This window comes from Podarcis cretensis (genome assembly GCF_951804945.1).
Source record: "Podarcis cretensis genome assembly, chromosome: 6".
In the NCBI taxonomy this organism is placed as follows: domain Eukaryota; kingdom Metazoa; phylum Chordata; class Lepidosauria; order Squamata; family Lacertidae; genus Podarcis; species Podarcis cretensis.
In genome coordinates, this window is record NC_137175.1 from 43,480,266 (window position 1) to 43,506,375 (window position 26,110).

At 41.8% G+C, this 26,110-nt stretch overlaps 1 protein-coding gene across 3 annotated transcripts in view; it reads right to left on the minus strand.

Annotated features, from left to right (window-relative positions):
* Nucleotides 1-2,308: 2,308 nt before the first annotated feature.
* Nucleotides 2,309-26,110, minus strand: part of MDM4 (MDM4 regulator of p53) — a 33,233-nt gene continuing 9,431 nt past the window's right edge. For 2 of the 3 annotated variants that reach the window (XM_079982373.1, XM_079982371.1), the window contains exons 4-11: nucleotides 23,301-23,434; nucleotides 21,329-21,384; nucleotides 16,529-16,596; nucleotides 15,763-15,859; nucleotides 13,713-13,855; nucleotides 12,857-13,003; nucleotides 9,266-9,346; nucleotides 2,309-6,422 (exon numbers count right to left, since the gene is read on the minus strand). In XM_079982373.1, the coding sequence (XP_079838499.1) occupies nucleotides 5,889-6,422; nucleotides 9,266-9,346; nucleotides 12,857-13,003; nucleotides 13,713-13,855; nucleotides 15,763-15,859; nucleotides 16,529-16,596; nucleotides 21,329-21,384; nucleotides 23,301-23,434 (1,260 nt within the window). In that variant the 3' untranslated portion in view covers nucleotides 2,309-5,888. The remainder of the gene's footprint in view (nucleotides 6,423-9,265; nucleotides 9,347-12,856; nucleotides 13,004-13,712; nucleotides 13,856-15,762; nucleotides 15,860-16,528; nucleotides 16,597-21,328; nucleotides 21,385-23,300; nucleotides 23,435-26,110) is intronic. The other variant, XM_079982372.1, reaches the window with a different exon arrangement.

A 26,110-nucleotide genomic window follows, 5' to 3' on the forward strand; every position in this document is an offset into this window, starting at 1 on the left:
ATCCTAGGGAGCGAATGCAGGCTTTCGCTGAACCCTGGAAAGCGAGAGGGGTCGGTGCGCACCAACCCCTCTTGCTCTCCAGGCTTCAGGCAGCTATCCGCAAGCCTTCGGAGCGCGCCCCCAGCCCCGCAAGCTCCGGGAGGGGCGGCAAGGCTGCACGCAACCTTGCCGCCGCTCCCAGACCTGTTCTGGGGTCAGGGGAAGCTCTGACTTTCCCCGCCCCAGCCCCACAGCTAAAAACGAAGCCAAGATCCATCCTGCTCACTGTCCTGGCTTCTTTGCTCTTTGGGGCAGGGGGGTGGGGGAATACAAAAAAAAATCTTTATTCCCCCCCCCCAAAAAAAAACTAGGTGCGCCCTATGGTCCGGTGCGTCCTATGGAACGAAAAATACAGTAACACATCTTCATTCAGAACAGTTGCAGGTCTAGGGGAGAAACTTCCAGTAAGGAAGTTTCAAACCTAACCCACAGTTCCTCTAATGTTCCACATTAATTAATTGTATCTGCCTTCTCCTTAAAGTTGGTCAACATTTGTGTTTTAATTCTCACGGTTCTTCTGTGAAGCTAAGAGAAAACATCCAAGTTAGCAAGTCACTAGATTTTATTTCTGTAAGAACGTCAACGGAACTGACAATTTAATTGGATACTAAAAGCATATCAATATAGTGCATTAAGAGCACTACATGTTCTCCTTATGTCTATCGGCCAGCTAGCAGGCAGCAAGGACTTTCACTTTTCATTGAATTATATTCAAATAAAAATATAGCAAAAGTAAAGATTAGCACATTTCCTTTTCTGGAATACGCATACATACATACAAATAAAATGCTTCGACTGCCTATGGAGCATTTTTGGCCAACTTCAACAACAGGGTTCCTCACCCACCTAGTTAACTCTGCTCCTACCACTTGGAAAAACAAATGTTTTCAAAAGTCCTCAAACACCACTAAGGCAAACACTGGGTGCATCTTAAGTTTGCATTTAATTTGTATTTGTACAGTCAGCCAAGAACACAAACAGAACACGAATGCTGTGTGCGATTTTTTAAAAACCAACTATTTTTAAAAATAATTTATGTGTCACATTGAAAAATTAACTAATTTGTTATCTATATCCTACTTCAGTGCTACTGAGTAGTCAAGCAGTAGTGTACGCAGACTAACACCTTTCTTCGGCTCTTACCGCTATCTCAAAACACACACCAATTATTAAGATAAGGATAAAAGAGAGGTTTACACACTATGCTTCTGACCACTCTCCATTTGGCAGTTTGGGATTAAACTATGCTTATCTTGTCCCCATTGTTAAACTGCATTCCCACAAATGCTCATTCTCTTAGCAGCTGAAAACGGCTTGGACAGGATGCTTATTACATTTTAACCCTCCCCCCCAAAAAAAGCTCATGGTCCTCTCCTTCCTTTAGCATCACAACCACTCTTGACCATGGATTAATGGCAATTTGGGTCGGTTCTTCTGATCATAGTCTAACACACTAATGGCTACACCACATCAGTTCTTATAAATGTCTTGCAATAAGAATTTTAAGGTCATATATATATCAATGTTCATAAATGTACCAAGCAAACATGTACATAAATATATAAATCACATGTCTGAAGCATCACAGGAAGACAGTCCTGAAACCATTTTAACTCTTCCAGACTGACCAAATGTTTCTCTACAAGGAAAGAGGAAATGAAAAAAACCTTCCCATTGTCTCAGGAATTAAGTAATTACCATCTCAAAGGAATGGCCAGACTACCAGAAAAGGCAATCAGATAAGGCATTATCAGATAACCTGGCAGATAGGAAAAACAACAACATTCAAATTTCTGTTGTAGACCACCTTTTCTGTGATGTAGGTATGATGTTTGTGGGGGGTGGTCTTGGGCAACGCCCCTTCTGTGATGTATGTATGAAGGGGTGGTCTTGAGCTCCAGAGCAGAGGATTTCAAAATGGATATATAAGGCCTTGCGCGCCATTGTTCGAGGTCCTCCTCCTCCTCCTCTCTCCTGCGTGTGAGGGGAGCACCCTGTTGCAACAGTTTTAATAAAGATCAGGCTTACTAGCTGCTTTGCTTCTCAGTATTCTCTGGCTGGCCTCTTATTTTCTCCTACCGATGGAGAACCTACAAAGGACTCTATAAGGGCTCTTGTGTACCCCATAAGGGAATAAGGGCAGATTTTGTTTACAACAGTCTACAGAATGTTACCCCAGAGAAAAACCCGTAAAAGTTCTCTTGTACCTATAAACATAAACATGCAATTCAGGTCATCACAGCCATTTCAAAATCACAGGAGACCAGTATTAGCTAGGATAGCAGAAGGCCCATTTATTTAATTTCAAACTGTAATTTCAGTCAGTGCAATAATGAAGTTCAGCATTGTTTAAAGATGAGATGCATTTGGAGCAACTAAATTCCAGAAGCTAAAAAGTCACAGGCCTTCCAGTACAGATAACAGTATTTCAGGGGTAACAGTGTTTGCTGAGATAGCTATTTTAGGTGCATTCTGCAGTGAGCATTTGCAGATCTGGCTGGAAGAAAAGGTGCTGCGGCATGCTAATTGTTTTATCTTGAAATTTAACCTCGTTGCTGCTCTGTAAGTCAACTTTGCATCAGAGATAAATATTAACATTTGAACAAAGCATCACATGACACATGTCTGATCAAAGAATAGGGTAGAATTGCATTTCACACACTAGCAATTTTTAATTTGAAACAATGACAGAAAGTACAAAGCAGAGGCCCGATTAAGCCTACAGAAACACCCACCCACCCCGCAAAAAAGACCACTTCCATTCTGCACCACATCTCTCCTCAGCCAGGAGAGGAGGGGATGAGAGGGAGAGAAGGTGGGAGACGGACCAGCCCAGGCTTTAAAACAGGTCAAGATGTTATGCTCAACATTTTGCTGCTACCAAACACACTTGAGTTATCTCAATCCTTCATCCCACATTAATAAATGTTTTACCTTTATATAAATAAATTTTGCATTATCTCAACCATGAGCGAGGATGTGGACACAAGGAGAAGGTTGAGAACTCTGAGGCTATTATTTTCAGTGGTAGCCCCAGACTGAGGAGGATATCCTTCGGATCTCGGTATTTAGAAGTTTCTTGAAACAAGTAATTCTAAACTGTTTTGGTTTTAAAAGGTTTCACATGTGTATATATGCATACAATTTTAACAGTGATTTTGATTATCACAGAGAAAAGCAGGTATTCATAGTGCTGTGATCAGGGAAATCCCTGGCACCCCTGCACGGGTGGCCCGGCTTCCCAATGACTCATGTGATGAGTTGGCAGAGAACAGATCTCCTCCTCCCCATCAGCTGTGTTTCAACCCTTCTTGACACTAGGGGTGAATCTGGGGAGCCAGGAGAGAGCAGGAATAGCAGAGCAAGAGCAGAAAGAGGAGACAGGAAAAACAAACCAAAGAAGAGCCAAGGAAAATCCCTTCCAAAATGGCATTCCTGCCTTTTCTCTCTAGCCGTGCCTGAAGCTGCTGGCAAGAGCAACCTGCAGTGGAGCTGGCAGGAAGATGAACCAGTCAGGTGACTGCCCTATCCACCAGGTGTGCCTTCTCAAAAGTCTGACTTCCTGCCAGTGGGTGGTGACAACCCACACTCCTTCCTCCACTGAAGGAGAAACAAGCCCCTCCCTTCACCACCACCCACAATATTTATAAACAGCATCACTGTAATAGACAAAAATTCAGCAGTGGTACTTCAGACCCCCACTGCCAGGGGCGTTTTAAGGAAAATAGGTTTTTGCTTTCTTATTCTTTCAAGCTTCCAGATTTGGGAAATATCAACCATAAGCAGCTTGCTGGTAGGTAAACACTGAAATAGCAGAAAAATTAAGAATCATCCATACAAATGTTTGCTAAACTCACACAAAAAGCCACCCACACCCCAATAAGCTATGGTGGTCAACCTATGCTGCCAAAACAAATTGTTAATGGCCACAGATGAAGAAAAAAGTTACAGCGGTTACAGGGCCAGTTAAACTGTATGCCCTCAGGGGATATCTTGGTCAAAGGGGGCTTAGAAGAGACCAGGAAGGGATTCTAGCAGACAACATGCCTGAGGGAGGTCAATGTCAGGTGCATCACCCAACCAGTACCATAAAGCTGCATTTGGAATTCTAAAGCAATAGGGCATTCACTATATATGCCAGTTTCAATATGCCAAAGAAAACATATGTCTGGGAACAATCCTGTAGCGATCCCAAAAGAATGGAGTCAATAGATGACAAGATGTATCTTATAGGCTTTAAAGTGCAAGATGCCTCATTAGAAGACTCACCAACACGAACCCTTAGAAGGAACGAAGGGTGCCAAAAGAGTTGAAGAATATTAGTTTCATATTCAGGACTATTTGAGTAGGCCTATCTTCAGGGTTCACAGAGCTATTTGCATTCAAACTACAGAGATGGGGAATCTGCAGCTTAACAGATGATGTTGGATGCCAACACCTATCAGTCCCAGCCAGAATGGTCAAGGACCAGGGATGATAGGCGTTTAAGTCCACAAATATATAGTTCCCAGAGGTCCTACTGTTATAAGGTCTGTTTCTGCCCAGCCCTGAATCTTCCTGAAAAGGTATCCCATACCCTTACATCGAAAGTGGGACAAGAAAAGAGTTAAGGAGCAATAACGAGGAAGTAGCAAGAGCAATGTCATGCTACAGAAGTTCAGAAGCAACTGCTGGGGAACAGGCAGATATAAAGGGGGAGGCAGAAGACCCTTCAAAGAACCCGATTCTCTCTCTCTCTTGTGCACCATTACTCCAGATATCTGCAATGGCAAGATCTTTGGCAAAATGACTGGTAGGGTTATGCTACACTGGATATACATTGGACATTGGCTATCTACAGTGAATATAGACAGGGCATTTATCTTTTCATCTAGTAATGTACGGGTTTGAAAAGAATGTCCATCATGGCAAAATAAAAACTTTTTAAAATTATATTTTACGATGGGCAACTATATTTGCCCTTATTAAATCTTTTTCAGCTTCTCAAAGGCTCTAGCCGGTCACTCTTGAAAAACTGACTGTCCAAAAATCAATTCTTTCAGATACTACATAAATTGTGGACTATTCTTAAAGCTACAAATAATTTAGAAAACTGAAAGAGGGTGTAAGCCAGCCTTCAAGCTGGTGCCTTCCAGATGTTTTCAATTTCAACAGTCATCAGCCCAAGATCTGGAAGGCACTGGGTTCATGAAGGCTGATTTAAGCATTAGCTACATTATCATATTGTGAAGAGCCTACACCCAGAGAGGAACATGGAGCACCACCGCATTAACATTTCACAAAAGAGGGGCCATCATTAAGAATAGCCCCATGCACATAAACTCAAATTGAAGGTGCTTTATTCCCTAATTCTGAGGGGTGAGAACTGCACAGCTATATTTTCTAACAAGCATTCACACTAACCTTTGTGAATATTTCCAATACTACAACAAAAGTTATGCAAAGAGCAGGTATCTCTGCTCATGGGTTAAATTGCACAGTAAGAGAAAAACACAGCTCAATACGTAGCCACACAATAAGATTTCTGCACTTCAGAACTAGCACCATTCTGCACAAAGAATTGCTCATCTTACGGCTTTTACATAGGCAGCTGACATAGTTATAACAAAGAACCCTTAGCCAGTCAGTCTGATGACTGCATGCTAATTTCCAAGTTGTGTAGTCAAGAAATTTCACGGGTTTTCCACGTTTGCTGCTAGCAGGGTTTGACGTATTTCTTTTTGGAGTTCACATTCCCCTCTCTGGTAAAAAAATATATATAAATATACTTCTAAATATAAATCTTTATCCTTTAGTTATAGTCCACTGAATGATGTTCCTTGCTCCGCAGCACCTGACAAGCGACGTTGCTATGCTATAAAGGTCCTGATCACCATCTGAATCTGTCTCTTACACACTGGGCAAGGTGACTGGCCCTTTTTTAACATTTTTGCACAAGTGAAACAAGCCACCAGGTGAGCTGTCCTTCCATGGACAATATTCCCATTCCGTGGCCTCTTCTGACACATAATGCAAGGTTTCAGCAATTCTTTGCTACTCTCAAGGGACCATTTTTCTTTGTGCTTACCAAACTGCAACAAAGGCTCTTTGCCTGCAAGATCCAGAGAATCCACAGAGCTTCCAGGACGTAGGTTGGGTTTGATTTCTGATCTGCACAGGTCTTTGGACTGCATAAGTGGAGCAGATACTGTCCTTCGGCAGTCTGGGACATCTATCCCTTCTGTGTCCTCTTTGCTTTGCATTGTGGCAATGTTGGATGAGGAGAGAGAATGTGCTAACATGGGACAGTCGGAGAACCAGTCTTTCCGCAAGGCCCAGCAGCGGAAACAGTACCGTTTAATGGGAGAGTTAAACTTCTTGCATTTTGTGCACTGCCAATAGTCCTGATGAAAGAAAGACAATCAAACCAATCACAGGTTTGTGCATTCACATAAAGGCTTTCTTACAGTAGAAGCAGTAACCAGCTCCATCAATTCTGTTCTTAAGTCATGGATTAAGAGAATGGTTACTACCTACTCAAGAGTGTCCATAGGCACTCAGCACCCTCAGATACCCACCCTTAGTTCCCACCAAAAAAACTCTTCCAATTCTAACTTTATTTAAAGGTTTTTCTTGGGGGGGGGGGCTGTCTATGTTTAGCTCTCTCTGTGTTTGAGCAACACTTGTTTTGGTGAAATTGGCATTTTTTGTGTAACTATTTCTTAGATTTTCCAAAATGGTTGGGGACCATTGTAGCAGAACCCTCTAAATGAGATGTCCTTTTTGCTGAACCTCATCTTTATTGTGCCCCCTCCCATAATATCTTTGGAAGAACAAAGTCTCTACCCTGTTCTCTATATTGAATTTTCAATGTCTTATTCTAAATTCAAAAGTAGATAGGCTCCTTGAGTCAGTTAGAAGGATATTTCTCAGACTCTATAAATATATAAAATCTATTGAACCTACACAATTGATGGTGGCTTACTTGATTACCTCATATACCAAGGGCAATGGCTTTTTGAGTTTAGAGCTATAGTTCAGTTGTCTGGTGCCAGGGACAGTCCAATTTGTCAAACTGGCACAGACTCTAAACTATACTCAAGCAGCAGCAAAACTTGGTTCTGCATGCTATGAAGAACAGGATGACTACTACTTCCATTGCAATGCAAAACCAGAAAAAGGAAAAATTGAGCAGAGAATAATGAAATAAATTCTGTTGTCCACTGATAAGTACTGAGAAAGTGCCCTTGTGCTGGGATTAAAAGGGCAATTTCAGAAACTAACCAGAACACTGCCACAATGATAGAGATCATATCTCTTCCCTCCCTATAGACTTGATTCATTTGGAAGACTAGAAACCATGAAACCTCTGTGCTGATCCACTGAGTATCAAAATGCTCCCACAATGACACAGAACAGTGTAGTCATGTAGTGAGACTATATTCAACCGGCTCTGTAAAATATCCCAATGAATATATTCCAGGCAGCGAAAGATTAATTTTTTGTCCCTTCTCCAAATGTGGAAAGATCATGACCAAATGAGATAAGATGGGATGCAGACACACACTTCTTTTCACGTCTGCATCATTCATATGCTTTAACTGTCAAGGAGTATAGGTGAAAAGGGCTGAAACCTCCCCCATTGTTCTAGCCAACTTTTCACTATTTCAGACTCACTCCCTGAATCACAGCAAGGAAGGGAAAGAATACCTGGAACAACATTCTCTGGGGAGGCAAGGTTGCCTTCACCAGCACACTATTTTTACTGCTTAAGCAAGACACCCCTTTCCAAACCATACTAAAAGCATAGGCCCATGAATGATGGTCTACTTTGACCTTCAGTTATCAGTTTAGATATTTACTATGCTATAAGGGCCTCTAAAAACTCTATAGATGCTCTAAATCCCTCACTTCTCAGAAGATACGAATTGGTCACATATCAGTTTGTGTCACATATCAGTTTTCCTCAGCCACTTGCTAAAAACTGGCCTCTGAACACCTGAGCTGTAAGCTATGAGGTTAAAGTAGTTTTCCATACAGGAAATAAAGTAGTTTTTTATACTGGTCATAAACTGTCAGAGCTGCCTCTAGGTCCCAGCTCACAGAGGACCAACGCTAGGCTGTCGTAATGTACAAAAGTCTTTATTGAAGTTCAATTTCCATTTCAAAGCCGCAGCGCGCAGCCCTACATCTTAAACCCTAGATCGGCGAAGTCCCGTCTGAGTCTCCTCCCCTCTGACACCAGTTTAAGATCCTAGCCCTGCTCCACCTTTTCCGCTGCTCTCTCCTCTTCTGGGTCCTCCTGCCCGCTGGGGCATTGCCCTTTCTGGACTCTTCCGACGCTGAGTCGCTTAGCTCCTCCCCCTGCCTCCTGCGGGCTTTAGGACCCGGTTCCCAATCCTCATTCTCTGCTGTCCCACGCTCCTGTACATTTGAACTTGCCTCTCGCGCCAACCCAGTGACCTTTCTCCTAACCGTTACACTACTTCGGTCACTGCTTCCCTCTTCCGGGATACTGGCCGGATCTGACCTCCCCTCCGTTGTCCGACTTTCTGATGGAGGCGTGGTCAGCCCTGCCTCATCTTCTCTCCCTGGTGGGGAATGCACTGGCCCCGATCCTTGGGACTCTTCCCCCCCACTCTGCTCTGGTGGGGAAGCTGGTCCTGATTTCCAACTACTGCTCTGGGAGTCCCTGCTGCCCCCTTGCTCCTGGGGCGTTCCCCTTGGGAACCCCCTACCCCTGGCCACTGGCGCCCCCTTCTGTGAATCTTCCGATTCGCTGGAGAGGCTCATGGAATCCCTCGGTCCACTGTCCTCTTCTCCTACGCTCCCCTCGGATTCTTCCCCTTCGCTCTCCATCTCCTCTCTTCCCTGTGCCTCTGCTCCTGAGCCCCTGACACCCATAACCAGTTATCGGAAGAATGGGAAAATGGTAAGAAGGCTGAAAGCCTGCAACTAAGCAGACTGCAACTGTTGAATCATGGAAACTATTGTGTTCAGTTTCCTTAGCTAAATCTTTGGATGATGACAAGCTAAATTACCACCGGTTCACATGGTCCAATAAAACCTACAAATTGATTTGACACATCTGCCCTTTTAAACACAATAAAGGGACAAAAAGATGCACTGTATTTTGTTGTTATGGATGCAATAAGGAACTTCAATTACCTGAATAAAAAAATGCTTCTAACTTCTGATACTCAACTTTGTAGCCAAATTAGGGCTATTAAGCCTCAAGTACATTTACCTTGGAGGGAGGATCTTTGTCTGTATCATTGTTTAAGGACTGTGAATCTTCAAAGTCATCAGATGATTCAGCTTCACTCACCTGCAAAAAGTACATAAAACAAAAAGGAACATGTATGGCCATAAATAAGTGCATTTCCCCCCCCCCCCCAAGAAAGCACTTCTTTACTGTCATTATTTGCATGCTGCCCAACAACAAAAAATCTTGCAATAAATAAAACAATCTAGATAAAAAGAAAGATGTAAAACTGTAAAATCAAAGCAGGTGTCAACACTGATGGCATTCTCCTATGACTGCCAGCAATTATGGTCAACTGATGCCTGTTTTGGCCTAACGTTGCCTGCTACTTAATTCCTTCTGCTTCCAGAATTCCTTGCAGCCAGGGCCAACATTTAAATTTAAAATGCAGCAATATGGAAATATTCTTTAGTTTGGCAAGCACTAGGTTAAAAGCCCACTTGTGTGCTATTAGCACAAGCGCTCCTGCTAACACGTGCGTTGAAAATGGATGAGGCCAGTAGCGTGTGTGGTGGCCCAGAATGGAACCCCATGTAAGTGTGGACTCCCCTGTATCCAACAGGGGAGCTGAAGAATGAATGTGGTTTGTCAAAAAGATTGAAAGCCACTGCGCCAGATCATTGCAACACTTTTAATGACTGTATTCTCCCCTCACAACCCCCATGTCATCACTGCTATCTAGAGAATAGGAATAAATTGCATCTCGCAAAAGATCACAAAGCAAGACCAGTGTCCCATAGCCAAAATGGTATGCATCAGCTGCTAGTCTATGATGGCTCTCAGATTCTGCCCATCTGTAAAACAGATTAAATAACGAGTATGTCAGTTGACTCACGTAATCATGCATTACTCTTGAGGGGGAAATCTGCAGGTTGTTTTTTATGCAAGTTGTTCTTGTCTTAAAAACTTGCTGAAAATCCTGCGAACTACTGAAATATGGAGAGCTTCTCACCCATCTATTACCATGAAATGAATCACAGAGGGAACTGTCATCCAATGTGACAAGCCCATGACATTGCATGGAAACCTTTGCTAAAAAGAAAAATAAACCACTGAAAGTGCAAGCCATCAGATTACTAAAGATAATGGCAGAACTGGTGTGACAAAAGGTGTGTGAATCTGAATTTATGATATGGTTTATCTTTGTAGATCATGGCCTAAGTATAAGATTGGCTTAACTATAATATGACACAAAAATCACCATGAACCAGGAAACAAGCCTGATCCCAATCACCTGCTGAAAGGAATTCAGGAATATCCTGAGTTCACACACATCTGATCTAAAGATGAACACATGCAAATATATGGTTGCACAATGGTGAGGTGATTTAAAGGTAGACCACAGACAGATGCCGAGGTTCACATAAATCCTCATGATCACAAATCTTTCATCTTTTTGTTAAGCAAACAGGAGCAGGATGGGCAAGGTGAGAAATAGGCAGGAAAATCTGGAAGGGGTTATGGAAATTGTAAGAACCACTCATTTCACAGCCCCCTCCCCTCTCCACTGGTATGCATTGGCAAAAATGTATGAAAAAAACATTAGAGTCCAAGGCTAGTGAGCTCTCATAGCTCCAACAGGACAGAAATTATCCAGTACCTCCCAGCCTCTGCATACTTCTGCTTTGCCTTAAGGACAGGTATACCGTATTTTTCGCTCTATAACACGCACCTGACCATAACACGCACATCGTTTTTAGAGGAGGAAAACAAGGGAAAAAACATTCTGAATGAAACAGTGGATGTATCATTTTTGTGCTTCATGCTGTGGCCACAGACATGTGATCTGATGGTGAATTTGGGGTGACCCAATGCAAAAATCCTGAGAATCCCTGTGGATCCATGCTTTGTAACCACGTTTTTGCACCATTGCAGCCCCAGGCAACAGTGGGTGTGTGATTTTGGGGGGGCAGGCTGTAGCCATGGACATGCTATGTGCTCTAATGGTGAATTTGGGCTGACCCAATGCAAAGATCCTGAGGATCCATGTGGATCCATGCGGATCCATGCTTTGTAACCACATTTTTGCACCATTGCAGCCCCAGGCAACAGTGGGTGCGTGATTTTGGGGGGGCAGGCTGTAGCCATGGACATGCTATGTGTTCTGATGGTGAATTTGGGATGACCCAATGCAAAGATCCTGAGGATCCATGTACATCCATGCTTTGTAACCACATTTTTGCACCACTGCAGCCCCAGGCAACAGTGGGTGCGTGATTTTGGGGGGGCAGGCTGTAGCCATGGACATGCTATGTGATCTGATGGTGAATTTGGGGTGACCCAATGCAAAGATCCTGAGGATCCATGTGGATCCGTGCTTTGTAACCACGTTTTAAGTGGGGAGGGAAGGAAAAATATAGAAGGGACAAGGAGCACGAGAGGGGTGTGCGGAGAAGCAGCTGGCTAAGAATGCAGGAGAGGGGTTTAAAGGGGGGGGGGGGAAGGAAGGCAAAAGTCCACCCACGCACTCAAGCCAGCCCTCTCTCTCTCTCTCATCTGCATGTTTTCCGCTGCCTGCCGAGTCCCCAGACGCAGCAGCAGCACCGAAGCAGGGACGCTCTGCTTTCCTCTCTACTTGCCTGGAGGGGAGGGGATTTCACTGCTCTTTGTTCCGTCTGAGCAAACAGCAACCGAAACAGAACAGGGTGGGCAGTAAGACCCTGAGGCAGAATGCAGGAAAGCAGCAGCCTCCTCTCCTCCGTGACGGCGCAATATGATTTTTGCCATGCACTTGGGACAAACGGCTCCAGGGACCACACATTCGCTCTATAACACGCACAGACATTTCCCCTTACTTTTTAGGAGAAAAAATCTGCGTGTTATAGAGGGAAAAATACGGTACTTTCCTTCCCGCCCCCCTTTCTAGTGTTGGTTTATTGCAAAATTGTCATGTCCGTGCTTCTGTGGGCCTTATAGAAAAGTTAGGTATCTTTTACTCCTTAATTAGGGTGTGTATGTATTGTAATTTGCTACCAGCATAGACTAACTTTGCTGTCTAAAGCAGCATATTTATATTTCCTGTGTGACTCCTATTTTCTAATAAACTATGCTTTCTTTATTTCTTTGTGTGAGAGCTTCTTATAGGCATAAAATTAAGGGTTAACAACACATCCATAACAAACGCATGTCATAACACCAGCAAAACATCCTAAATATCTCAGCAGGATGTATTTGATCATAGATGAGTGCTGGTGGCGCACATGTGAGTCTAGGAACACACTTGTAGAAAAAGTAGTAGTAGTAGTAGTAGTTTAGATTTGATATCCCGCTTTATCACTACCTAAGGAGTCTCAAAGCAGCGAACATTCTCCTTTCCTTTCCTCCCCCGCAACAAACACTCTGAGATGAGTGAGGCTGAGAGACTTCAGAGAAGTGTGACTAGCCCAAGGTCACCCAGCAGCTGCACGTGGAGGGGTGGAGACACGGACCCGGTTCACCAGATTACGAGTCTACACCACTGGCTCTCATAACACTGGTTCTCTTTAGTGCTCTGATGGCTTACACTTCCAGCTTAACATCCATGCTCATTTGGTGGAACAAGCACCATTCAGTTCCTTTGCTCTTGGGACTTACAGTTTTGCTGCCATCTTTTCCTTCTTCACTGGCATGGTCACAGTCAATTGTTTTAGCTGGGATTGTAACACCAAACTGATCCGAAGCAGCTTCATTGAGGAACCACAAGTCATCAGTGGTATCTGAAACAATGGTGGTGTCTACATCCTAGAGCAAAAAGAGAAGACAGACATGGCATTTACTGATCTACAAAGACTTGTTCTCATTATATTCAATGATGCCTGAATAAAGCTACAGTATACAATATTGCAAAATTCCTTCACCACTGAATCAGACATGGTGCCAGAACAACTTGGTAGAGCATCGTAAAAACATGCTCTCATGTTGCCACCCTTAGGAGGCATAGATTCATCCAATACAACAGGACTCGACAGGGCTCTGGACACCTCTTGAGATTCAACTGCTCTAACAGTGGAGTCAAGGTCCTGGCAGATGCAAGCAATTTTATCCTTAAAATGATTTGCAAACCAGTCACAGCAAGCTACCATTTGTTGTCACCTCCTTCTAGCCAGACCGTAAAAGGCCCTGCACAACCTGGAAAAGCTCTACTGGATGGCACAGTGAGAATGTAATGGAAGCAGCAACGTATGCTTTATTTGCTGGCTTCACTGCCACTACGTAGGCTCGATGATGAGCCCTCAGCAGAGTTCAACAGCATTCAAATGGATGATTCAAAGTCTTTGCAGGTGCCATTTACCCTGCACTACTTTCACAAGTCATATTTTGCAGGCCCTTTCTTTCCTGAAGTCTACCCATCATCAGCAAAGTCAAACTATGGAGAGTCTCAGCAGTAAAGAAAGCTTGAGCTGGAAAGAGCCTATAAAGAACTCAGGAATTAATGTCGACCAACATTTACCTGATTCGTATGTATATCAGTTGAGCCATTACTTCTAGACTTATAGTTGTTTCTCAGATTCCCTAAAAACCACCATGGAAGACCAGCTACATCCCACTCTTCAAGCACCAAATCCAGTGTGGGTTGCTCTTTTGAAAGGTTATCTATAGGAAACAACCAAAGTTCAGATTAAAATGTATTTATTTTGAACTGACTGATAATCCTACGCATTGAGACACAGCTCACTCTCAAATTAATATCCTTCTGCCTGAAGTACTTTGGCAGGAGTATCCAACATGGTTGTAGACACCAACTCCCATCAACCCCAGGGAGAATGAACAATAGCTGATGTGAGTGATAATCCCCAACATCAGGAGGGCACCATATCGGCTACACTTGCATGAAGAAATAAGGCAGAGCAAAGCATGTAGATACTCTCAAAACATAGGAAACTGCTCTATACCAAGTCATACCATTCCATCAAGTTTAATGTTGTTCACAATGACTGGTAGCTGATATCCAGGGCTTCAGACCATGAGTCTTCCCCTACAGACCCACCTGGATATGCCAAGGCTTGAACCTGGGACATTCTACATGCAAAACAGATATTCTACTACTGAGCCACCCACCTTCCCCATGGAATAACTAAATGACTACCCAGCAAGACTCTCTGCCATTCCTTAAAGATTTTACAGATTGTAGGACCTTCAAGCTCACTTTTGCTCACATGCAGTATCAATTTTGATAAGGGGCTGTTGTTTCTGTAACAGTTTCCCACCTTAAATTCAACTAAAATCAAAGGACTCACAGACAAGATGATCAGAGCGGGATGTTTTTAAACCATGTGACTCCAACTACAAAAGCCGAGGCTGATGTAGATTCTCGAGCTGGAGTATTGTTTAGGACAGAGGTTTTCAACCTTTTTGAGTCCATAGCTCCCTTGACCAACTACATTCTTTCTGCAGCACTCCTGTGGACCTCAGGAGCCCAGTTATGTCACCCCTTGCCTGCAAAGCTGGCAGCCTCTTACCCTTTTTCCAATACCCTCCCTTGTGGAGTGTTCCCTCAGCATCCTCTCCCTTCTCCTGCTGCTGCTCTGGTCTTTGAGCTGTCCCCCCTGCCCCAAAGAGAGGTGCCTCCTCACACTGCTCCACATGGGCCTGGGACTTGTCTGTCTGTTCCCAACATCAAGGGCCGGTGGACTGGCTGACTGGGCTCCCTCGCCCACTTGCTTACTCTGAGGTCATCTCAGCTCCTCGCAACCAGCACCCCAGGACCAGCCCCCGAGGCACCATTCGCCTGCGGAGCTTAGAGCCAGAGCTACTGCAATAAACAGCTGTGCAAGCCTTTAGGAGGCAGAGACATAAGAGGACATCAGAAAGCAAGGGAAGGAAAGAGGGATAGAGGCCACGAATAATCCAAGTCGGCACCCCACTGGATGAAAACCACTGGTTTAGGAGATTTCTTTGGGAGTTTTTGTTGGTGTTATATTTTTGTATCTTTTTTTGTTAGATCTTATTATGACTTAGGTGGAATTGTTCAATTTTGTCACATACCTTTTGATTTGTTTATTGTGTATGACTCCTTAATACTTCTGTAAATCTTTTCATGTTGTAAGTCACCTTGGACATGGTTTTAACTACGGAAAGGCAGCATCCAAATAAAATGATGATGATGATGCATCATATCTGCCCCCAGCTCTTGTCATAAGATTAAGCTCCTGTCCTGCCATCCAAAGAAACTTTTAAATAAAAAGGCACATCCCTATCTACCACTAGTCAATACTACTGACAGGACACACATTTCTACAAAATGTGCAGAAGGACTCTAGTGAGGATAAAGAACCCACCTGTTACAACAGAGATGAACAGAGAACTGTGCTCTTAGTGCTTGTTGACCAATGTGTAAAGTCTGAACCTGTGCATATGATCACATATAACGGAAGCAATACTGAGAATAGAGCCCAGATCCGAATATAATAAAGAACAGCAAAATCTTGGCCAAATGTAGAACAAAGGAACTCATCTTGTGGCAGTCATGGCTTTCATCAGCTTCAAAGACTTGTACTCACCTTTATCCTCCTTGAACGTATTCGAGACAGACAAGGCAGGTGTGTCAACTTCATTCTCTTTTCGCCCATAAGTGCAATTTCTGTCTGTGCTACTCTGCTTAAAGGAAGAAGGAGAGAGAGACTCATTAGCCCAACAGGTCTTAAAGAGACACAGGGATGTAACACTTCCTTTCTGAGTCACCAGTTGCAGAGCAACACCGAGGAGTTAAGAGTGTCAAGGTTTGAGCATACAAAGCAAAATTAACAAAGCATATTAACCAATCAAGAATCTGGTAATATCAAGAAGCATTTCTACGTTATAAACCAGCAAAATAAATAAATAAAGCTGCTATCTACTAGTGACATCTAACTCCTTACCTCCATCACAAATCATATAACTCTTTCTCAAGCTGGCCTAAATGTATCCAACAATAGTACCAGAAAAAAAGACCTGCCTGGTATTAGAAGCGTTTAAAGAAGGACACTACTAAGTAACTCTAAATCACCCTCTGTTCAAAAAATCCCATCCAGGAATACTGACAACACAAGCTGGTGTGACTGAGGACAGGAAGTGTTACACCCCAGTAAACATGTTCAGAGAATGGAACTCTGTTAGGTAGAGAACAGAGAATGGTCACTCTGTCCCTGGTCTGTGGACTCCCCAAAACTTCTGAGGAAGGCAGAAGCCCACCTGTCAAGAAATTCAAAAGTTCTAGCAGTCCACCGTGCACAGGTACAGAGAAGGGGCAACTCTGTACGACAAAAGAAACCACCCATCAGGGTTTACCTTCAGTTGTTCTTGACTTGGATTATTCGTGCTTTGATCCTTTGCGAGAGCAAGTCTCTGTGCAGCATCTAGACAGCAGGTAAAGAAAGAAAAAACCTTCCCTGGTAATAACCATTCTCACAACACAGAGGGGTCCCTTGACAAGCAACCAACAAATAGGTTTGGCAGCTGTAGGGTTAGAAGTGTTAAAGATGAGGGCATATAGTCCTATCCATCAAAAACCCTGCTCAAATTCCTATGCTATTCACACTTGAGGAATGGAATATGCGCCTTCAAGCTCCTGACCCTTTAGCTGCTCATGTTCTGGCCTCCTACATGGCACTCTGTGCCACATCTTCCTAGCACTTTCAAGTGTCAAACGGCTGTAAGCGCCTCAACATTAGAACAGCAAGTTTAATGGGAAATAGAAAAGGGGTTCTAGATCCCAGGCTCCAATTCTGTTTTCAAGCAACACAGAAGAGGCATGAAAACACCTTGCTCAAGATACATAAACCAGCTTATTAACCAACACATAGAAATGTACCAATGCCCATCCATTCATTACTTCTGCTAATGCTCAGCAAGGGAGACAGTTTAGTCCTTTCACTGCTACAAAGGAAGATCTGTTCCAGCAAGGCCTTCATCCTTGTGAGCAGGGTAGATAAAAATCAATTTTTAAAAAAATAATGAATAAATCAGATTTTTTATTTAAATTGGATTTTTAAAAATAAAATGCTTTTGGAGGAAAAAGCTTTCCAAAGATAATCTTCTATTTAAAGTTACATTATAGTCCAAATGCTATTATCCATCAGGAAATAAGGGCTTGTTTTTAATTATGTAGCATGAGGCTTTATATGCGATGTTTAACTTTTTTGGTAAATGAATTCCATTAATTCATTTCACAATGTCATGCTCTTCCAGAGGTTTCTGTAAGATTATTTGGGGCAGTTTTTCTAACGAGAAGTTATTATCACAGATGCTTGTTTTTGCAGTTCTCAAAAGTGTGAATTTGTGTCTGCAGAGATAACATGCCTTTTCTTCACAGGAAAAACGTTATAAAATAAGCATACCGAGTTGAGGAAAAATCCTTAATCCCATTGTTCCTTTGCAAATTTATATACACAGAATCAACCCCTTACCTCTTAAATGCTAAGTTCCAAGAGGTTCAATGAATAGATTGTTTGGAGTGGAATAGATCTGCACAAGTAGCTAAGTGTGAAGCAGTAAAAATGAAAGTGCAACCTTGTGAGCAGAATACTCAAGTCTTGGGATCTTTGCATAATAATTGTGCAAGTAAGTTGCATGTCTGTGCAACTCAGACTTGAGACAAGTGTTGAAGGCACTTCAGGGCTGGCAACCTCTTCTCAATCCCACTGGGTTCCAACAACTGCATGAACACTTAACTGTACAGAATAGGCACCTGAATATAGAAGCAAATCCGGGGGTGGGGGGGTGGAAATAGTAACTGGGACCTGTAAGTACTTGGCGAGACCTTGAAGTGCTTGCCAGTCAACTTATAAGAGTTCACTGGTTCCAGGCCCTTCTTCCCAGGACTCGCCTGACATTGTCCAAACAATAAAGTCTCTGCTTGGAACGTCAGTCCTGCAGCAGGAATCCCTGAAATTCTCTGCTCCAGTCCTTGGTTCCCTTTTTCCAGCTTTCCACCAGCCTGTTTCTCCTCGGTCTGTTCTTTCTGCAAGCCTGTTCCAGCCTAGACCTACCAACTGTCTCTCTCCTCCCCTCTAGAAAAAGGAAGGCCAGCCTATCCAAAGCCAGGGTTGCTGGGAGATATAGCCCCTATAAACAGTTAATTTATTAAACCTTACAATAATTTCATAATTATCTATGTATTTCTAAAAGTATAACCAAATCAGTAATTTTTGATATAACTGTAAAAACTACTCTGAACATTTATTATTCCAAAAATGAAATCTTCATCTGGTTGTAAATATTAAGATTATATCAGCAAAAATGAGTCTTTCTGTTAAAAAATGATTTAAATCAAATCTGACTAGTGATTTAAATCATGATTTAAATCGATTTGGTTTAAATCAAATCCACCCTGCTTGTGAGCATTTACAGTAGTTTTCCAAAAATGGTCCAATAAACCAGAAACAGATAGGTTAGCAACAAATGAGACTAACTGAAAAACTGCTCTCTAGCCAGAGAATGATGATTCAGGGCCACTTCACAGGAATTCCATCTTTCAATAGTGATATTTGCAGTGACTTGAAATGTGCAAATCCACTCAAATCAATTAGCTGTAATTAGCCAATAACAAAATTGGAGGGATAAAACTACGGTTAGGAATACTCATGCACTGAAATTCTATTGTGTATTTATTTGTGGCCAAAGTTGGAGTCAGAATGCCCAAAGTGCACAGATTGTTCAAGCCTTTAAATGCTTGTTAATTTGTTAATAGTTTTCTTAATTTTTCAGGCCATCTCTTCTCTTCTGATTTTATTTGGTAGCGTCAATAAATTTCTGAAAGTTCACTTTTTCTATATTTTCCCCAATACCACTTTGTTGGGCTTCAAGAGTCACCCTCTGAGTTCTTCTGAGCCACCCATTTGATTCTACAAACATCTCCAATGCAAGTGAAGAAGATGCCCACTGAACTCAGGATGGCTTCAGAAGTCTCAGAGTGGTTTGTATATAATCCTGACTTTATTAAACTATGGTTTATTAAACCACGGTTTAGCATTATGTGTGAACTGTGCCCAGCAGTTTAACTGGCTTGCTTACTGCCAAGGAACCATACTTGGATTTGGATTTTTTAAAACTATAGCTTAGTGATATACATGAACCCAGCACCCTTCCTTAACCATAATTTGGCCTCCCAGCCCAAGACACTCACCAAACTATAAAGGTGCAAGACAAGAGAACCTAGAAAACAAATCAAATTTTAGAGAAACAAACTATAGCTTAGCATTATCTGCAAACCAGGCCAAGCTATCCTTTCTACTGTAGTAGAAGCCCACTTGTTTGCTCCTCAAAGGATTCTGTGGATCACTCAAGAACGTGCAAATGACTTCCAATAGTGCGCAAATAAAGAACTATGCCACAATTAATCTTCATTAAAATTCCAAGAGAACATCACCAAAACACACCTTATGAATAAAAACCAAGCTGGATGTAAAACGTTATGAATGCAAACAAAAATGTGTATGTTATATAAACAGTGGGGAAGCCATAGCAGCCTCAGGACTGTGAGAAGTGGGGAAACAAAGTTTAGTTTTCTCATTCTACCAAGGTTCTGAAGCTACTATTTTCATTTCATATGAAACTCCCAATTTTACCTGCCTGCAAATATGGCCAACTGGCACCACAAAAGTGATGAAGAAAAGTTCTGAAGCCTTAAATCACTGGGTGTTGGAAATAGCTACTATCATGCACAATACAAGGGCTCTGCAAAGTCAGTTTTGTTTTTGGATCTACTCAAATTCAACCTGAGGATATCCCCATGGTTGTCACCTAGGTGTGAATTACTATTACAAGAATGAACCGTCAATAATTGTTTATCGCAGGATTTGCTCGGGCTGAATTTAAATGACTAATGAAAAACTGGTGCACAACTATCAAGAGTGGAGAGGATCACTACAAAAATTGGTTTTCCTTCACATTTTATTTGTGTTTCTATGCTTGCCATTTCATACGAGGTGAATACAGCCACTACTTGCAGGATATAGTTTGCCAACTAACTGGAACAAATATTGTTAAGTAGCTACAGTGGTACCTTGGGTTCTCGAATTTAATGCATTCCGGGAGTCCATTCAACTCCCGAAACGGTTCGAAAACCAAGGCAAGACTTCCGATTAGCTGCAGGAGCTTCCTGCACTCAACCGGAAGTCATGGAAGCCGCAGACGTTTGTCTTCTGAAAAACGTTCGCAAACTGGAACACTCACTTCCGGGTTTGCAGCATTTGGGAGCAGATTTGTTCGGGAGCAAAGCCGTTCAACTACCAAGGTACGACTGTATTATGTTCTATCATGTTATTATTTCTTGCTTGTAAGCCACTTTTGGATTCATTTGAATGAAACACAGCATAGAAATAAAATAAATCAAATCATTTCCCCCCAAATGGCAGAGAGTGAGCAAATTGAGGACCTTGCCAAAAATGAGGGGGCATGGGAAGAGTTCCACAAGTAAATTTTTGTTAAGTTGCCAGACAAATAAAGATGAAAAATTGTATTTGATACCCCACGTGTTCTGTTCAAAATATAAGAACTGGAAATAAACCAATGGTAGAGTATGCATCAGGTATGGGGAAACCTGTGGTCCTCATTTTTAGGGGGCCACAACTTCCATTTCATTAAGAAGATTGAACAAGAATCCAACAATAACTGGAGGGCCACAGGCTCATTTTTAAATCTCAGTGATAGATAACCATTGGGATTCTATTCCCTGCTGAGAAATTAAGCTAGTTCATCCATTTAGCAGAATCCAGAGAAAGATAAATGAACTTTAGCCAGAGGAATGGATGGTATTTAAATACCATAAATAAAGGGTTAACCACAATGATTTCACTTGGACTGAAGGTTCTCTCAACTGTATTCACAGAGTTGTGTTTGACTATTACTCAGAACAGACCCACTGAAATAAATTAAGTTCATTCAGGGAAAAAAAAATCAAACGACCACCAACTGTATTTAACAATTTCATCATCCTAAGTCTTGAAACTATTGCCCAAAATGTGTCAGGGGTGTGAGAAGGCTGTAGTGTCTCAATACTTTCATCAGCAGACTTTACATGCTTTTACTTACCAAAATTAAATTTTATACAGCAATGCATAAACTTGGCTAATATAAAATGAAACCTACCTGTAACAGTAACAGTAACAGAAGTCACATTCCGTTTCAGCATCTCATAAACTGGTCTGTGGAAAAGTATGTATTTTTAAAGTTAAGTTCATTCATAGGACAGGTTGTGGTATTATCACACTTATCAAACCTTCTCACCCTTCCACTTAATCTTTAAAGAAAGTAGAAACAGCCAACACAGCCTGCAAATTTTCATAAGCCTAACTCATACAGTTGCCACCCTATCTAGAGTGCAAGCACAATTAAGTATCTCAAAGATTTTTAGGTTAACAATGCATTTTTTCCCTTTAAAAGGAATCTAGCTGTGGTGGGTTGACAAGCAATTTCTAAAAGGGATCATCAGGAGAGTAGATTTTACTTGTCTTTAATTACTTATTGAGATGTATGGCCTTTCTTTGGACTCCAAGTTTGTTACGACTGTGAGATGACATCTTGTCACATGAAATCTCATATTTTAAAGCAGGATTTTTGTGATCACACTTCAGCATGTCTGTCCAAATGTGACCCCTGGTATGACAAACTACCCTATCAGACTCCTCACCCTCAGTTTAACAGTATCACAAATATAAAACGGAGAAAAGCCTTTACAGCTCTGTGGCTCGTCTAGGTGCTCGGCCATAGTTTAAGGACACCATCGCCAGCTACCCTACGAAGAGAGCATTTGCCCATGCGGAGGTAACATGCCTGAAGACTTACCCCACTACACACAGGTTTGCCCCAGCTACAAGGATGTAAGAGCAGCTTTCTTCAAAGTTTTAAATACCCCAGTTGAGTGATCAATTGGGCATGTGATTAACTTTTTATTAGGGGACATGTGCCCCCATACCTCTGAGAAAGTGCCCTGTTTTGCCTTTAGAGTGGCCATTTTAAGGAGAAAAGTTTGTGGGGGTGAGAAGTTAAGTTCTTCAGGCAGCAAACTCTTATCTGAGAGAACATCTGGTTCTAATATTTATTTTAGTGGTATAGTGTATTTTGTTCTGCTTTTATTCTGTTTTATGTATTTTATCTTTTGTAATGGCCTCGGGTAGACAAAATAAATAACAAAAAATGCAGTATCGTTGGGAGGCTTGGTTGCATGCAAAATGCATGCAAGGCTAGCATTTTGTCCTATTCCAGGCCTCAAGGTCTGACCTACATATGCAACATAGCCAGGTGGTGTTAAGTGGCAGCATGGAGCAGGTCATTAGGCAGAAGTCAGTTTTTGAATGACCACCTCTCCCCATTCTAAAAACTCCCTGCAAATAAAAATCAGCACGTAAGTTACAGAGCAAGGATACAACTTCTCTCCCTGTCATGCTGGTTTTCTATTTGCTGTGCGGTTTTGTTTTAATATGGAGAAGAATTCGAAAGCAGCACTGCTGTATGTGACCAAAAGCAGCATAAGTCTATTTAATGAAGTGTCTTATGGCACCTTAAATACCAACACATTTATTGTGCCTTAAGCTTTCAGATACTAAAGTCTACTTCATCATATCCATGGCGTAACCCTCATCCGCAGCTACATATACAAATGTGATAAGGCTGGGGAAATAAGGTACAAAAAGTATACAAATAAGTGGCAATTAATTTATGGTGGAAAGTTCGTGAGACAAATATGATAACCATTTATAAGAGCAGTGGAAGGCAATAAAACCATCAACTAGGCACTGCTGAGTTAATCAACATCTGAAGTGTGAAAAATCCAATGACTCCATTCAATCCCAAATGAAGAGGCTTGAACTTCTGGATGATTTTTTTATTTAGCTATTTCACACTGGAGTTCCCCTTTGAAAATCTTTTGTTCATGTATGGCCAAATACAGTAGATTTCAATTAGATGCTTGCACCCCTAAAATACATTATGCTCAAAGGGGAAGGAGGGATCACTTGTGTCACGAGTTATCTATACCACCCAAGCTGAAGAGGGACCATAGATTAGAAAGTTGCTTTACACACAGGAAACTTACTCTATGTATGTTTTAAAGATTTCCTACCTTGGGTCATTCACAGAGAAGCTTTCACAACCTAGAAGATCCCCCAGCTGGTCTCCTCCACAATACACCATGTGCTGCTGTTTTTTGTCATATAGCTGCTTCTTTGAGATATACTCCCCAAGGTAATGTACAAGCTAGGCAAATTTAAAAAAAAAAAAAACTTAATAAGACATGCAGCAAGAATTAAACCAGTAAGGATTGTTCTCTATTACAACTGTTTCAGCATTTGTTGAACATTTTCCTCTGTAAATAACATCACACAACAACAACAACAACAACAACAACAACAACAACAATAATTTTTTATTTATATCCCGCCCTCCCCAGCCAAAGCCCGGCTCAGGGCGGCTAACAACAATAAAACAGTACAACAGTACAACACAACACAACACTCTAAAATCATTCATTATAAAATTAGTGCTCCTATAAAATAGTGCTCCTAGTCAGTAAAAACACTGTTGTAATTTTATATGGCTCCCACCCATCTCATGAATTAAAGCTCTCTTATTTTATGAATTAAAGCTTATCACATCCTTTGAACCAACGTAGATACTGAGGGTTGGATTCAACTAATACAGGGAGCAAGCAGAATGGAGCACAAGAGCTTCCACAAGTGCAACAGGGCTCTCCCATCCTCTCCTGCCCCAATTCCACTCTAGATAGTCAGGAGAATCCCCATAATACTGGTGGGGAGGAGAGGGGGAATCACTCCATCTGGCAAGCAGGAATGCTTGTGCTAATGGGGCAATTGAGACAACAGACTTTTAATTCCTCTAATTTCAGTCCTTTATCTTTCAGCTACCCATGTGGCGTAAGAGGGTCATATATATATATCAAGTGCTCCCCAACCTGCAGGTCGTGGCACACAAGTGGGCTGAGAAGCCTGTGCAAGTGGGTCATAGGGTTGATAAGTAAAATCAGAATAATTACCACCTTGAACTGGGCCTGGAATCATAATGACAACCAACGTAACTGTTTTAAAATAGGGGTTCACAGAATCGGAGTTATATGAGCTCTAAACGGAACTCCACAATCCAGCTAAAATGGAACTCCCACATCCAAACCGCGAAAAAATGTGCACATTTGTAAAACGGGAACATTTCTCTCTCCCCTTAGAAAGCAGTTTGCATTCAAAGCGCTGGAGAAAGCACTTCAGGGATAACTCTGCAAACCACTTAAGGCATCAGCAACTGTGGGGGGGAAATAGGAAAGACAGAATAAACAGACATGGGTAGTTTTTATAGTCCATATTCATTCCCTAATTAGAACCCCACTGGCTGGAGTTTGAATATATGGGGATCTCAAAGATGTCACAACTGTAGATCTGAACATTGATATCTGTGGACCTTAAATTGTCTGGAAATATAACCAGTCTAGAGCAGGACTGAGAAACCACTGATCCTTCTAGCATTGCTGGACTACAACGCCCATCATCCCTAACCACTGGCCATGCTGGCTGGGGCTGGTGAGAATCAGAGTCCAGCAACATCTTGAGGCTCAAAGGTTCACCATCCCTGGACTACAGCTTAACAGTGGTAAACAGAAAGTGGCACTAGTTATAATGCAGGAGACGGTAATATGTAAATAATACATACGCTCAATGTTTATTTTATTGTATTAGGTAGATTTTTAAAAGCTGGGAATTCTGTATTAAGCAGATGTAAAGTAGTTGTCATTATAACCATCAGAGAAGATTTTATATATATTCACAGTGTAATAAAAGTTTGTTACAAATACCCTAACCTCCTCCTGAGAAGCTTAGGGCCACTTTCCCATGGGTGTCCCAAACACTGCTCAGATACACTGCATCCCTTCAGAAGCCAAACCATACTATGGGCATTCAAGCACAGTGGCAGATTCAGCATCTAGGTCAAGTATTCCCAATCAGCTTTTTTAATTATTAAATTATTATTATTACTATTACTATTACTATTATTATTATTATTATTATTATTATTATTATTATACCCCACTCAACTAGCTGGGTTGCCCCTGACAATCTGGGTGGCTTTCAACACATATAAAAACATAATGAAATATCAAACATTAAAAACTTCCCGATACAGGGCTGCCTTCAGAAATAAGGGCAATAGACACAGAGCCCCACTGCTTGTGTGAGAGTTGCAAGTTTAAAATTAAGGCAGTGACCCTGCAATCAGATAATTCTTGAACTGCAAACCAGATCCAACTGAAGTAGTGCAGCCACATACTAGTATATAACACACAAGTGGAGCCTATCCCTCATGTAATACATTAAGCATAAAAGCCTAGTCACCCCTCTCTGTCTCCAGCAAAAGGGAGGGGGGAGTCTCACCTAGAGAAGATAAATGCAAAATGAACAACTACTAGCAGCTTCCACCCACTGCTGGGGGACAAGCCCTTACTGCGCTAAATGTAGTCTGGTGTGGCAAATTAACATTTTAACACTAAAACCCCTTCCATTCAAAGTATTCAATTTGTTTTTTGCAAAAATATTAGAAGCTAAATAAGTTATTTAAATGCATAAGTGTTTAAAATAAGTCACGGAGCACTACAGGAATATCTGACACATTCCTAATGAAAAGCCACTGCATTTAATTCCTAGCTGACAGGATACCCCTGTAAATCACAGCTAGTGTCATTTTTCTAATCTTGTACACACTTTGCATTTTCATCTTAAAATAAATGATTTCACAGGGTGTCTTGGGTTTAGCTGACAAGACATTTCCAATGAAATGAGAGAAAATAAAAAAGTATAATTCAAAAACTTTCAAGTTTCAATTGGCAACAATAAACATTTCTAACAGTCTCTCAGGATTACAACTAATGCA